We start from the raw sequence: 16356 nt of genomic DNA, 5'->3' as shown, positions 1-16356 counted from the left end.
AAAAGCAACGTGTCAGATCGCCAGTCTGCCCATATCACTTATGTTTAAAAGCTTATGAGGTAGGCTTATGTAAGGTCAGCAGGTGTTTTTTTCTGTCTTTTTTTAATTTCGATGTTCACTTCTCATTTATCTGTTTGCATAGGTGTTTCTAGCTTTGTCTTGGAAAGTTAAAACCTCATTTGAAATCCATTTATGAGGCTGTTGCGCCTCATCCAGGCCTGGATTATGTTATCCCGTAGCGCCTAGCAGGCTAGCAGTATTTTCGGGACATTGCGAAGTGCGAACACTCTCCGAGACTGCCTGTTTTCGCCGAAGTTAGCACTCCCTGGAGCAGATAAGGCTGATATATTCTCTCGGATAGTTTTGGAGTAATTGGGTGCTCACCACTTCCACACTTCCACTCGACTAGGCTGGCAGTCCCTGGAGGGAGGTGTGCGATGCTGCCACGGGAAAATCGCACGCAATGAAAACTATCAAAATTAAATACGTTTGCCGTCTTTTGGCGGCGTTTTTAACGCTTGCTAATCGCTCCTATTAGCTAAGGTGATCCATTCTTACACCTGCCTCTCTAGAAACTTTCTGGGCGCCGTTGATTTCTGACGTTTCGCTCCGCTCTGCTTCACAGGCGCAATTCAACAGCAAGACGCCTCAGGAGGGTTTCATCCGCGAGTGGACGCTGATGCTGCACGGCACCCGTCTGCCTCCGTACAGCTCGCTACCCGTCACCGACCCGCACTCAAAGCTGGCCGTCGTCAAGAAGGTGCACGAGTCGGCCAAATCGAGCATCTAGGGGCGACGGGCTCGCTCCGTCCCGGCCGGGCGCGGAGTGTCCCACTGCGGAGGCAGCGGCGGATCCCTACGAGTCATCCAGGGGGCGCCGACCGTCCCCGACAGCGCCACAGAGCTGACGAGTCAGAGCCGAGTCAGAGCCGAGTCAGGGCGGAGTCAGGGCGACTCTGAGTTCCGAATTTAACTACAGTTAACGCGGAGGAGGGCATTTCGCCCTTAAAAAGCTAAATTATGAGGATTGCGCTGGAGGGCGAACCGAGCATGACAAGTGATCGTTTCTGCGATGGTTTCTGCCTGGAAAAGTTAGCCGGCCTCTCCGGGATGCTGCGCTGTTTGTCTCGTGTTCAGTGCTGGAGCCGGCTGGCCGGTCACCAATGAAAGCCCTGTGAATGGCAGCTCCTCACATGACATTGTATATATGAGATGTTACATATACTAGGCGCGATAGAACCCAGATATATTTTTGTGGATGTTACTCCACCGGTACATATCGTGTGGTCAATTGCCAACGGGTGACGGTCGGATTAGTTGTTATTTTCTTATAAAAAGCGAATAATGCCATTATATTGCCCAGGGGCGGGTTTTACAATTGATTCTACAGCAGTAAGGCTTTCAATTAATGCGTCTTGAATGTTTTTTTTTCTTTTTTAGTTTGGTAGTTGGTAGTTTAGTGGTTCAAAGCACGCCAGCAGTATAAACCGTCTGAGTAGCGATATATTATCATTGTTAAAACTAAGTCGTATCTGGCTGTTGGAAATGGGGTTTCAGATGAATATGAATATAATATTGGACAATAGATGGTCAGTCATGTGACCACTTTTATGATCTCAGCCAATGCATCTGTATTTTTCGTGACTGCCAACGAAATGGGGCAGCAATCGTTTTGAGCATTCAGTTTTAACGTTCTAAGTAAGACGTTTATGTCAGCAACATCGTTAACTGGCTTTGTCTTTTGATAAGGAGGCCCAGAACTAATTACTTCAGTCAACCATCAATAGAGCTGGGCTGTCCATCTCCCGGCACCAAATGACTGAATAAATGCTCGCGGTCTGAGGTGAGTCCACTGATACCCTACACACAGAACCGAAACCACCATGAAACCTATCGAGACTCCCCAGCCAACTGTGCATACAACCTGTGAAGCTAACCAGTACAGGACCAGCACCAGTCAATTGCTTCGGGCCGGCTTGGCCGTGAGAAGACTTCACTTCCTGCCAGCCGGATCACTGGAGATCAACGCTGCACACAACAATGCCTGTGTCATTTCTCCTGCGACGGCGAAAGTCTAGTCCTACCGCGGCCCAAGTCGCCCTTCTGCGGCCTACGGCCGCCCAAGTCGCCCCTCTGCGGTCCACAACGGCCCAGGTCACTCTTCACCGTGGCCGGGCGGCCCGAGGCGCCCCTTGTCGCGGCTCGGCTGGGAGACCCAAGGCGGCTTGGCTTTTTCCGTGGCTTTGAGGCCACCAGATCATGCGAGTGTCTTCAGTTATAACCCCCTCGTTATATAGATATAGACATATATAAACACATATTTATGAAGCGCAGTGTGCGCTGCTGGAAGGCGAACCTCTGCCGGGGTCCTGAATTGGTGTCTATGTCGTTGATGACGTTACATTGTAGCATCCGTGAGTCCTCGCCGGTTCAGTTTTCAATAAAATATGGGAAAAACTTACCGTAACCGTAAGCCAATCATCTGCATTGGAGCCTAATTTTATCCAAGGCCCTGCGACCAACAACATTTTGTGAAGGAGAAAATATAATATCAGTTCGTGGTACCTGATTGTTTTTATTCTTCGAAGAAAAATCGATCATGGAAAGAAGCATGGAACTCCAAAGGAAATGCCTACGACTAATACAGATGCTATGCAGTACCATAAACAATAAACATGTTTTACGAGTACGTCCACCACACAGGACTGACCACTTTTTAGATAAGTGATTGATTGTTGACGCTAAGGCATTGTACTCTGGTATTACAAACGGCGTCCGTGAATGTGTAAAAGTGATAGGTAGAACATACCGCATCTATTTTGTATGAGTCCTTTGGTCACAAACAAATGCAAAAGGGCGACTCAGATACAATAGTTTTGGGAAAAGCTCAACGCTGATTTGACTGAGGGCGCTCCCGTGACTTCTGGTGTCTGTTTTCTCTACGGAACATGCCGGTTCGATAGAGAGAGAGAGAGAGAGAGAGAGAGAGAGAGAGAGAGAGAGAGAGAGAGAGAGAGAGAGAGAGAGAGAGAGAGAGAGAGAGAGAGAGAGAGAGAGAGAGAGAGAGAGAGAGAGAAAGAGAGAGAGAGAGAGCGAGAGAGCGAGAGAGCGAGAGAGCGAGAGCGAGAGAGAGAGCGAGAGCGAGAGCGAGAGCGAGAGCGAGAGCGAGAGAGAGAGAGAGAGAGAGAGAGAGAGAGAGAGAGAGAGGAAAAAGAGAAAGGAAGACAGGTATAGTTACTTGTTGCAGCAGCACCCCACGCTAGTCCTAAAACTCGAATAACTCACCGCTCACACACCGACTCAACTTGTCCGATACAGTGGCAGCCAGTGTCCACCGACTTCAGGCTCTCCTTGTAAGATGCGACTGCTCGTGATGAACAACGCGGCGCAAGTTCGCAATCCGTAATCCGTATGGCGGTATAGTTTATTTTGGAATAACGAAGCATGTATGGATATTTCATATATCAAACCTTCGTCTTGCTGTTTGGAATTGCAGACCTTGTCCGCCTGTATCCCATGCCGTTTACCGCTTGTCGCTAGCTTGCTTCGTTTTCGAGATCTTAGGGTAGGGGCAGTATCGCCCCCCCGCAGGTGCGAAGTTGGTTCGGGCCCCGCAGGTACTCGGATTAACCCTCGCCCATGTAGGGGGGGGGGGGTTGGTGCAACCCCCCCCCCTGAGGTTTTTCGGAAATAGTGCAAAAACGGCGGCGCGCAGCGCCGCCAAATTTTAGGTACCTTATGGGGCAAACCTTGCGCATCTTTTGATAAAAAAAAATTTGACCGGGTCATGTCAGGTCACGGAGTTATGACGTCACAAAGGGAACAGCCTCCAGCCGGATTTTCACAAACTGAGTGCCAACGCCCGAGGTTTCCTGCCGGTGGTACGGACATCGGTTGATGGATCGTGATGAAACTTCCCATGCATGTTGGGGCAAGTATTGGCTATCATATGGTATAAGAAACTTGACCGGGTCAGGTCAGGTCACGGAGCTATGACGTCACAAGAGGAACAGCGTCCGGTACTATTTTTGAAAAGCGCCCGAACCACTATTTTGCTAATTCTTGTCACCTCAATGAGAATATGCAGCAATATTAGCTTCTATAGGGAGCAAATAGACCTCCCAAATCCAAAAATACAATCAGATTTCAAAAATTTAATTTTTGATTTTTCGAATTTCTTCCGCCGACTGTGACCTTGCCGACTTCCGGCGCTCCCAACGCGCCATTTTTAGAGCTAGGGAAACGAAATACATACCAAACGATAGAGAATTGATCAAGGAACACGATAGTGAAGTTTTCAAGTCCATATCTCCCACCGTTTTTGCCGCAATCGCCGCGGAAAGTTGAAAAAAGTTTATTTTTCCGAAAATTTGACCTTTGACCGGTCAAAAGTAGGTCAAATGTTGACCTAGGACCAAAAAATATACCACCAATCGCGAGATCTCGGCGAGAGCAATCCGTTGGTCTTTTCCGCTAAGCTCTACGACGCTCCGTTTTCAACGCCAAGGGGGGGGGGGGTCGCACCAACCCCCCCCCTGCATGGGCGAAGGTGGCAGATCGCCGTTTACGGGCGAGGGTTAACCCGCGCATGACTGGGGTATTTTCCATAACGCGAGTGACTGGGGAGGGGGGGGGGCTCTCCAGAGCCCCCCTCCTATCTCCGAAACTACTGGGCCGATCGTCAAAATTCAAACGGCGTCTGATAGCCCTGGAAAAACTGTCGAGCGAAACCTATTTTCATTGACCTCGAGGTCACCGATGACGTCACAGGTCAGGTCAAAGTAAAAATTATCGACATTTTCGCTAGTTCACAATTTAGGCTCTGACCACCGGACGGCCATTCCGATCAGGCTCATTTTTGGTTTACGCACTCCTTGACGGATGCCTTAGATACCCTGAGGGTACCGAACTTTTACTTCGAATTTTTAAGGTCAAGGCCAGGTCATCCTAGGTCACGAAAATTGTATATCATGTATCGGTCACGTGACGCATGTTTTATGGTCCATTTTACTCGTAGATTTCGAAAATAGTGTCGTCTGTGTCATTTGAGGTCATTGTCAGCTGAATTTACCGAAGGTCAGGTCACTTTCAGGTCAGAAAAGGTCAAATTTTGAAAATGAAATTTTTTCAACAAAAAAGGTGCCTATCAGATGCAGTTTGAGCTCAGGAACACAATGGTGCCATTTATATTGCTGTACGACGTCAAAAACGTACTGAAAAATGGATTTGAAAAAACATAAAATTGTAAAATTTTGACAATAATGCGAATAACTTGGCTATTTTTGAAGATATTGGGCTAAAACTTGCAAACGTAGTTCATCAGTGTGTGTTCTATCACATATAATCCGGTTTTTGCGAAAAGTCAAAAACTTTTTGAAAAAAATCAAGAAATATATTTTTTAATTGTAAATGAATATTTTTCAAAATATTCAAAATTTCGAAAATTCGAGATAGCAGTTCGTTAGCTACGTCTATTTTTAGTCCACTCATGCAAAGAAAATGGATCTAGCTTTAAAACTCAGCTCTTGAGAGCGTTTGCCATAATTCAGTATTTTGCATGAAAATCGGCCGGCATGACGTCACTCTGACGTCATTTCCGGTCAAACTATAGTAGCTAGAAAGTTGAAATTTTAACACAAGGTGTCAAATTGATGCTTTTGAAGGTACTGCAAGTTTCGTGTTGATCCGTCAAACGGTTTGGAAGATATTGCTGAAAAACGGGAGGGGGGCTCTCTAGAGCCCCCCCCCCCAGTCATGCGCGGTTTAATAACCTACCTACGCCGGGCGGGGTGAGGGGGTTGTTTGAACACCACTTTAAGGTTTTCGCAGCTATCTAAAAAAAAAAAACACGGCGGCACGTAGGTAACACCGCCGTTTCTGGCACATTTGCTTATTCATCTTTTCCGCACGCTTTGTGAAAATTTCAGACCCCGGCCGCTCAAGGTCGGGTCACAGGTCTCGTCAAGTGACCTAACCTCAGGGAAGAGTTAGAATGCTCGTTATAGCTACCAAGCCAAACGCTGAAGCTGCCGAAACTGACGTGAGAGCCTCGATAATGAACTTGGAGCCAGCGTCCTTTTGAAAAAAAAAAAAAAACGAACTGTAGCGTCAGGTCAACCTCTCATTGGGGGAGAGTGAGGCAAGTCGCCCCCGCTAAGTGAAAAGTGCTCTCGGGGGCAAACTTGAGGAGGTTTGTCGCTAAATAAGCGTTTTTTTTTAACGTGCGCCACGTAGGGCTATCGGCGGACCCTACCACCCGTAGGAGCGGGGGGGGGGGAGGGCGTTTCGGCCCCCCCATAAGATCTCGGAAATTTACCGGCCGATTTTCAAAATTCAAATGGCGTTCGATAGCCCCACCGGGGAACTACTTTGTGAGTTGTGACCAAATTTCACTGACCTCGGTACAACTGATGACGTCACAGGTCAGTTCAAAGGTCGCATTTTCACCGTTCGCAGGCATTTCAAGAAATGTGTTGTGAGATCGAGTAAATTGGTAAGGTATTGAAAATCATCGATGGTAAATTGTTCGTCAAACACATATATTGCTACCTGAGGTCACTGATACCAGGTCAGGTCACAGAGGTCAGGTCACTGGGGGTCATAATATGAAAGTTTCGTGTAATACACTTACACTTTCAGTTCGCAAGTGTATTACGAACTGAATTTTTAAATATTAAAAATATTTAAATATTTAAATAATAAAAATAAAAGGATCATAAAAATTATGGATTTTTATGATCCATTTTACATGACAGATGTAATTATGTGGGTCAAGCAGCCTTTGGGGCCAGTTAAGGTTACGTTCTGGTGAAGGGTAGGTCAAGGTCAGGCCAAATTTCAAAGTTGATATTTTGCATAAAACGGGTATTGATTCGATGCAGCTTGTCACGGGGAGTCTAATGGTGGTCTTTGTTTTGCGCCAGGTGGTCTAGAATTGTCAAAAATTGAGTTTGAAAATTTGACGTCATCATTTTTGAACATTTTTTTTTCTATAACCTGGCCAAAAAAAGAGATATCGATCTGAAATTTAGTATGTAGATAGAAGACGGTATGTACTATCATATATAATCCTTTTTTCGAAAAAAAAAACTTTTTAGATTTTATTTTGCTAACATATCCGAAAATCACTTTTTATTTTTTGGGGTCAAAATCCAACAATTTCACAACAACGAGATGACAGTTTTGTAGCCCTGTCAACTCTACACCTTTTACGTTTCGATCATTTTTCTGTATCTTGTGGGCCTGAAAGCTCTTCTCGCGAAACCTTTTTTTGGGTCGAAAATGGCAGAACATGACGTCATTCTGACGTCATTTGTGGTTTGACGTCATTTGTTTTGACCGTTTTTGGCACACCCTATCATACACCTTCTGGCTTCTCGCACATTTTGTGAAAATTTCAGACCAAGGTCGCTCAAGGTCAGGTCACCAGGTCACGTCAAGTGACTTCACCTCATAAAAAGTGTCGGTGCCTGTCATATGTAGCTACAGAGAGTGACGGGTCACTTAAAACTTTCAATTGTAATTGATAAGAGCAACAGTATGCTCAAATTGTACATCTAGGAATTTTGATATCGGTGGCCTAACCCGCGCCCCGTAGGGCTACCGGCGGACCCTACCACCCGTAGGGGGGCCGTTTCGGCCCCCCTAAGATCTCGGAAATTTACCGGCCGATTTTCAAAATTCAAACGGTGTTCGATAGCCCCAACCAGGAACTACCTTGTGACCAAATTTCATTAACCTAGGTCAAACCGAAGACGTCACAGGTCAGGTCAAAGGTCGGATTTTCACCGCTCACAGGCATTTCAAGAAATGTGTTGTGAAATCGAGTAAATTGGTAATTTAGTGAAAACCATCGATGGTACATTGCTCGTCAAACACATACTTTGCTATCTGAGGTCACTGATACCAGGTCAGGTCACAGCGAGGTCAGGTCACCGGGGGTCACAATATGAAAGTGTCGTGTGATACATGTTTTATGGTCCATTTTACATGAGAAATGCGATTATGTGGGTTAGGCAGCCTTTGGGGCCAGCCTAGGTCACGTTTTGGTGAAGGTCAGGTCAAGGTCAGGTCAAATTAGGTCAAATTTCAAAGTTGATATTTTTGCATAAAATAAGTATCGATTCGATGCAGCTTGTCACGGGGAGTCTAATGGTGGTCTTTGTTTTGCTCTACGATGTCTAGAATTGCCAAAAATTGAGTTTGAAAATTTGACGTCATCATTTTTGAACAGTTTTTTCGCTATAACTTGGCCAAAAAACGAGGTATCGATCTGAAAATTGGTATGTAGATAGAAGACGGTAGGAACTATCACACATATTCCGTTTTTTCGAAACTCAAAAAACTTTCAGGATTTTTTGGCAAATATATCAAAAAAATGCTTTTTTAATTTTTGGGGGTCAAAACTCAAAAATTTTAAAAATCCGAGATAGCAGTTTTGTAGCCCTGTCAATTCTACATCTTCTATGTTTCATCATTTTTCTGTATCTTCAAAGCTGTAGGCCTGACAGGTCTTCTCGCGAAGGTCTTTTTTCGGTCGAAAATGACAGAACATGACGTCATTCTGACGTCATTTGTGGCCAACCTGTCATAGCCTCTGGAAAAATTGTTGGTCACAATGTGTAAAATTGATGCCCGGAGGGGACCTAGAAGTTTGGTGACGATATCTCCAGCCGTTTAGGAGATATCGACGGAAAAGGACAGGGGGGGCCGTTTCGGCCCCCCCCTACGGGGCGCGGGTATAACTGACCTGGGCTAAGGTCAGGTCAACTTTGCAAACTCTCCACTGTAGGTCAATGGAAGAAAGTTAAAAGGCGCCTCTTTTAGACAAACGTTATTCTAAGCACTGTTAACCCTCGCCGGACCTATTGGTTTTCTACTTACGCGTCGGCCGAGGGGGGGGGGGGTACGACCCCCCTCGCCGTTTCGCCCCTGGTAGAGCTAGCGCGTCGTGAAAAAAACGAGCGTGTGCGCCGTTACAAGACGCAGAGATTGATACCCGATTTTAAGGTCTTAGGTCAACCGGTGACCCCTGAGGTCAGGTCAAGTGCTCCAAGGTACGGTTCCGTTTTTGGTGAATAACTTCGCAAAAAACGGCCGCAGAGCCGCGGTTTTGGCAGCATCGTGTTGGCCTTGCTCAGGCACGTCGAATGATATACTTTTTATTTGGGTGGGTTCAACCTAGGGTGTTGACCTCAGGTCACGGTAAGGTCAGCGTCCCCAGGTCACGAACTTTATCGAAGTAGGTCGTGTCGCATATCATTCGATTCGGCAGGTCTTCCTGAGTCCATTGGTGGCTTTTCCGACTCGCTAGCTCAATTTGATCGGGAGTTATTGACGAAAAACTAATCCGACCCTAATGACCTCATTGTGATAATTTATTCATTAGTGACGTCAGTTATGACGTCACTAATGACGTCATAAATGACGTCACGCAAGGTCAACATTAAAAAAGTGAGGCGCATCTAACCTTACAAGGAGTGCACCAGATCACGATTCTAGGTGCTTGAGATAGTTGGAGATAGTTCCTGGCGCCAGAATAACAGTTTTCATTTTTCCCCATTGACTTATAATGGTGAGGTCACGAAAATGACCTGATCTCATATGACCTTTAGGAAAAATCAGAAATATACAAGTTGAGAGACCCGTAATGGATATTAGATCATCCTGCAAGTTTCATTTCCGTGCGAAAGCTCCTCTGGCAGTGAGGGCGTTACGAAGTTGCGACATCTGAAGACCGTGCAGCGGTTCACTTATGTCGTCATAGGTCAGTGACCTGACCTGACCCGAAAATGCGGATGGTGTCAAAAGATCCGGCTTGAAAATCAAAGGTCAGGTATGCCAAGTTTCAGCACTCTATCGCCAGCGTGTTGGGAGCTACCGCGAAAAACCTTTGGGGGGAGGGGGGCACCCGCCCCCCTTGGTCGGCGAGGGTTAAGCATCGAATTACAAGTAAACATAACACCAATAACACACTGAGCCTGAAAAACACGCGTGACCCCTCGTTATGTCCCTGAGGCCATCGGGTCACGGATGGTATCTTAACCCGCGCCCCAGTGGCGGTCTCAGCCAACTTCGCCCTAGTGGGGGGGGGGGGGGGGGGGCATATGTTACCACCCACCTCTAACTCAAAAACTAAGAGGGCTAGAAAGACGCGGTAAAAAGCAGTCGATAGCTCTCAATGCGTACGTTTGAAAGTATTTTTTTTTGTCATTTTTCACCTTAGAGCAATATTGGGGTCACCAGAGGTCATCAAAGGTCAAAATTTGCCAATTGTCATTATATTTTTCAGAAAACATGCCGCTATCTCAGGAACTATGGTAGCTAGAAAACGCATGAAAGAGCAATCGACAGCTTTTGAACTCTTCTTTTGAAAATGTCATTATCAATATTGACCTCAGGTCAACGGTTTAGCCTCCAGAGGGCAAAAACTCCAAAAATAGCTGTTTTTACGAAAAGGGTTTTTCGACAATACCTTTCGACTACAAAAAGCCACGGCATTTCTATTGCCAGAATCGTGTTCCCCTCGCCGAGACGCGTCGAATGAACTATAATTTGACCTTGAAAGGTCAACTTGAAAATTTGACCTCAGGTCAAGGTCATGACCTGACCGGAAAAGGTCATGTTGCATATCAGTCGATGCGCCTCAACGAGACAAACACAATGAGACCATCCCCAGCGTTCTATCTCTTTCCAATCGCGAGTTATTGGCAAAAAAACTGTTTGTAGCCTCAAATGACCTCGGATGACCTTTCTAGAGGCTATCAGCAAAAATGACACCTTGGTCATCACGAGTGAACTAAATCATTGTGATTCTGAAATATTTGGACTGTTCCTATGCGTACACACGGATCTAGAGACATTTTCATTTTTCTCCATTGACTTGTAATGGAAAGGTCACGCCACTGACCTGACCTTAGGTCACGGATATAAAAAAATCCGAGTTATACAAATTGTAGGCGCCCATAACAGCATGCAATCCACGAAGTTTAAAACCTTTCTGACAAACACTGCAGGGTGGACATGATTGCAAACTTTTTTTTTAGGCTTGGTCAGTTAACTTGACCTGTTGACCTGACCTGACATGACCTGGGGTCAAAAATTTCACACATTGTCCAAAATTGATGTACCAAAAGCTATCCCAAGCGGCGCGGCGCTACGCGCCGCGGTTTTTTATTCACACGCAAAAAACGCGACAGGGTGGTAACATATGCCCCCCCCCACTGGGGCGAAGGTTAACCCTATTAGTGGCAGGGGGGGTTGTTTTCATCCACCCCTCAGGTTTTTCGGAAATATCTCCGAAACCGCTGAAGCTACGATGCTGAAATTTTCTGACTTTTCCTAAAACTAAATTGGGCACATTCTCTGAAAATTTCAAGTTCATAACTTTACCAGGGGCGGCTCCAGAGCACTGGGAATTGGGGGGTCCTATTCGCGAAGCGAGTCATTTGGGCGAAGATCACGATGCTGATGTATTATAACTGTATGCACCAGTTTTACGAACAGTGAATGAAAGGTATCATGTGATAACATATACAAAGTTATTGTGCATCCTCTTTTGACACGTTTTTGATATAATAGGCGGATCCAGGCGTCCAAAAAGGGGGGTTATGTTTTACCTCCCAACATAGGTGCCCTGACACCGCCTATGCATGAGCAATACAACTGTAGTCGTTCTCTCATAAGAAAATTGTAACAAAACAAGACCATTACCACCCTTTTTAGAAACAGTACCAACAAAAACCTTATTTACTATACTTTTTGTGTACCCCCAATCTCAATGATCTGCATCCGCCTATGATTTTTGAAAATGCATATTTTTAGGATCCATTTGAATTCTTGGTTCATTCTCTATCGATCGGCAAAAGTTGCGTTAAGATTGGTTCAGAAACCTGGCCGTGATAAACAGTCTAAAATGTATCTGCAATTTGCCCGTTTTTACCCCCCTCTACCCCCCCTATTGACATTTTTTAATTTTTATTTTTTTTAGAAATGTAGATCACGTTGAGCGAAATCGAATGCCGTTTGAATTTTGAAAATCGGCCCGTTAGATCTCGAGATATCAGGGGGGGGGGGCGTCGTAAACAGCCCCCCTGCCACTAATAGTCGTAGCCAGGAGCCTGCCACTAATAGGGTTAACAGTTTTTCTTTCGCTACCTAAGAATTCTTTATATTGTGTCGAGCAGATGTGTCCGGCTCGACGATACCGCCATCGACTGCCACATGCAACATGACCTTTTCCAGTTAGGCCATGACCTTGACCTGAGGTCAGCTTTTTTAGTTGACCTTTTGAGGTCATAGTTCATTCGATGCGTTTTGACGAGTGGAACGCGATGCTCCTTAAAGTAAGCTCGTGCAAGTTTTATGTAAAAAGTTGTTGCGGAAAAAAACTGTTCTTGTTAACCCTCGCCCCGTTGGGTGGGGGGGGGGGGCAATTTGGTCCCCCCCCTGTGGTTTTTCCTAAATGGCAAGAAAGCGGCGGCGCGCAGCGCCGCCAAATTTTCAGTACCTTACCGAGCATCAATTTGACACCTCCACACAAAATTTCAAGTCTTAGGTCGCCTTAGGTCAGGAGTTATTGAGGTTAAACTGAGGTCATGTTCGAGCAAAAATGAGCAAAAAACATGAAATCTTGAAACGCTCACCAAAGCTACAGTTACTTAACAATTTCAAAGTTCTTTATACAGTCATGTAGAGAAAAAACGGCGCTACAAAACTGCTATCTCGGATTTTCAAAATTTGTGGATTTTTACCCCCAAAAATTCAAAAAAATGATGTTTTTAGAAAAACGCAAAAAATTCCAAAAGTTTTTGAATTTCGAAAAAATGGAATAAATGTGATAGCTCCTGTGCTCTTCTATCTACATACCAATTTTTAGATTGATACCTCTTTTTTTGGACAAGTTATAGCGAGAAAACTGTTCAAAATTGATGACGTCAAATTTTTGAACTCAATTTTTGGCAATTCTAGAGCACGTGGCGCAAAACAAAGACCACCATTGAACTCCATGTGACGAGCTGCATCGAATCGATACTCATTTTATGCAAAAATATCAACTTTGAAATTTGACCTAATTTGACCTGACCTTGACCTGACCTTGACCTGACCTTCACCAGAACATAATCTAAACTGACCCCAAATGCTGCCTGACCCACATAATCGCATTTGACATATAAAATGGACCATAAAACATGTATCACATGATATTTTCATATTGTGACCTCAGTGACCTGACCTCTGTGACCTGACCTGGTATCAGTGACCTCAAATAGGAAAATATGTGTTTGACGAACAATACCCCGTCGATGATTTTCAATGAAATGCATTTTACTAGATTTTACAACGCATTTCTTGAAATGCCTGTAAACGGTGAAAATTCGACATTTGACCTGACCTGTGACGTCATTGGTTTGACCTAGGTCAATGAAATTGGGCCACAAGGTAGTTCCCTGTTGGGGCTATTCAACGCCGTTTACCGCTTGTCGCTATGTTGCGTGGTTCTGTACCTACTTGAGTGTACAGACGATATGTGTACTGTCAATGCACTTGCATGATGTACAGGTGAATGGGAACCTTTGTGATGGTTTTTGACCTGTATGTTTTCACTTGTTTCTGAAGTAAAAGTGTCAGCGGGAAAAAAATGTTGCGTGGTTCTCGAGATCTTAGGGGGGGCAAATTGCCCCCCCCCCAACAGGGCGCGTTGCTCGGCAGACCCCAACGGGGGGCGCGGGTTAAAGTCTTTTTTAACCCGCGCCCGGCTGGGGGTCCTGGATTTCCACGCCCTGCTGGGGGGGGGGGGGGTGTTTGAACACCCCCCCTTCTAACTCGGCTCCTGGGCCACGTAGCGATACGCGGAAGGCGGCGTTCGAAAGAGCGTAAAAAATAATGAGGAAATCACTTCGGTCAATTTTTTGGTCAGGTCAAAGGTCAGGTCACCAGAGGTCATTGAAGGCAAATTTTCGCCGATTTCCAGGTCGAATGTCGAAAATTTCCAAGAAGCCAACGCATAACTCGGGAACCAATAGAGCTACAGCGCCGCGGAAAAGCGCATTCGATAGCCCTATTAACGCCCTTTCTGAGTAATTTTCTCAGATTTGACCTAACGTCAACGGTTTTGCCTGCAGGGGGCAAAAACTGCAAAAATAGCCGATTTTTTTCGGAAACAGTTTTTCTGCAATAACTTTTGACCCAAGCATTGTACGAGCTTACTTTTACCGGCATCGTGTTCCTCTCGTCAAGACGCATCGAACGAACTATAATTTGACCTTGAAAGGTCAACTTGAAAATTTGACCTCAGGTCAAGGTCATGACCTGACCGGAAAGGGTCATGTTGCATATCAGTCGATCCGTATCGTCGAGCTGAACACATCTAAGGCGTTTTCATCGCTCTAGCATGCCTCTATCAAAAGTTATTTGCGAAAAACTGTTAGATACCATTCGTGACCTAAGATGACCTCAGGGCATAAACAGGGGTCACAGACACCATTTTCATGTTCAGTGTGTCTAAACCACTTGTAATTCAGTGTTTGGGAGTGTTTATAATGTCTTTCGTCCAAAACAGGCGCATTTCAATTTTCTCCCATTGACTTATAATGGTGAGGTCGCAAAATTGACCTGACCTTAGGTCATCGATATCAAAATTCTGAGATAAACATTTTGTACATGCTAATGCTCTTAGCAATCGCTGAAAGTTTCAAAGCGATCGGTCACTCGGTGTAGCTATGACAGACATTGAAACTTTTTATGAGGTGAGGTCACTTCGAGTGACCTGGTGACCTGACCTTGAATGACCTTGGTCTGAAATTTTCACAACATGTGTAGAATTGATGTATGATAAGGTGTACCAAAAACGGCGGCGCTCCGCGCCGCCGTTTTTGAGATATTCGCGAAAAACCACAGGGGGGGGGGGGTGTTCAAACACCCCCCCCCAGCAGGGCGCGGGTTAAGCTTTTCTGCCCCCCTGCAAGCTAAGCCGTTGACCTTAGGTCAAATCTGAAAGGATTATTCAGAAAGACTGGATTTCTTGCTTCATGATTTTTAACGCTCATTCGAATGCCACTTACCCCGTGTCGCTAGGTACGGTACCTAGGTATGCGTGGTCCAGAGGCCGGTTCGAGATGGCGCACAGCAAAGGAAGCTAATATGTAAGGCCCTAGTGACACTTGATTTCAAGTGTCACTAGGCGGTTTCGTTTCGCGCTGAGCCACTACCCGATTGGTGTAAAATACCGCTTAGTGTCACTAGTCACTACCTTCGGCTTCAAGTGTCACTTGGACGCCTACGGCCTAGTCTTGGGGAGGTCGGGCACTGGTGCATACGGCTGGTGTTCAACCTACCCCGCCCCATATCCCGGTGTGGTGGGCGCCAAATACCGGCCCGGCGTGTGTTTAGTACTATTCATTTTACCTCCAGGCTCCAACCACAATTTACCCGACGCTTTAACCCGCGCGGGGCTGGGGTCTCCAGCCGAGCGCGTGGGGCTGGGGGGGGGGGTAAATTTTACCCCCCTGTTATCTCCCGAACTAATGGTCCGATTTTGAAAATTCAAACGCCAATCGAAAGATCTCATCAGAAACAACTAAAAACATGTACTTAATTTAAAGTTTGAGGTCAAGGTCAAGGTCAGGTCAAGGGTACAAATTGAAAGTTTCTACAGTATCGGCCTTGCACCGTAGTTGCCGAAGAATGGAGTCATGGACTGAGACTGATTGCTCAAAACGTGTTCTTAGGCTACCAAGACAATATTCCTTGCATATAATATCATTCTCAGAGGTCAAGGTCAAGGTCAGGTCAGGTCAGGTCAGGTCACCAAAAACAAAATATAGAAAAGGGCATGTGCGACAAATGTTTTATGGGTCATTTTATTCATAGAATTCAATAGGCACACTCAATAGGTGATATGGACCACATCTGGATGAATTTCAGGTCGAGGTCAGGTCAAGGTCAGGTCAAGTGAGGTCAAATTTTGAAGTTGGTTGCTAAGGCCTAAAAAGGCGTCTATCTGATGCAGTTTTTCACGGCAAATCGAATGGTGCTATTTTTGTTTCCGTACGAGGTCTAGAACTTCCAAAAAATACATTTTTCAAAAAAAATTTGTTGTCGTGACGTCATAAAATTTTGAAAAACTTCCACATTTTTGAACCGATTCTTCTAAAAATTGGTATGTAGGTGCACATATACCACTTCTCTGACATATGTTCCGGTTTTTTCGATACACGCAAAGTTTTGGATTTTATCATTATTTCCCAAAAACGTCAGTTTTTGAAAAAAAAAATTGGGCCAAAATCAAAAATTTTCAAAAAACCGAGATAGCCATTTGATAGACAAAGTAGAATCACGTATAACCTTTTTTGTTGC

General features: G+C 45.3%; 1 protein-coding gene across 2 annotated transcripts in view; it reads left to right on the top strand.

The window, feature by feature from the left end:
• LOC122380613 (neuroendocrine convertase 2-like) overlaps nucleotides 1-1585 on the top strand; it is a 32692-nt gene extending 31107 nt beyond the window's left edge. For both annotated transcript variants that reach the window (XM_043363917.1, XM_043363918.1), the window contains one exon: nucleotides 626-1585. In XM_043363917.1, the coding sequence (XP_043219852.1) occupies nucleotides 626-790 (165 nt within the window). In that variant the 3' untranslated portion in view covers nucleotides 791-1585. The remainder of the gene's footprint in view (nucleotides 1-625) is intronic.
• The last annotated feature ends 14771 nt before the right edge of the window (nucleotides 1586-16356 follow it).

This window comes from Amphibalanus amphitrite, unplaced genomic scaffold (genome assembly GCF_019059575.1).
Source record: "Amphibalanus amphitrite isolate SeventyFive unplaced genomic scaffold, NRLGWU_Aamphi_draft 000102F_arrow, whole genome shotgun sequence".
Lineage (NCBI taxonomy): Eukaryota > Metazoa > Arthropoda > Thecostraca > Balanomorpha > Balanidae > Amphibalanus > Amphibalanus amphitrite.
This window is presented reverse-complemented; position numbering and strand designations above follow the sequence as displayed.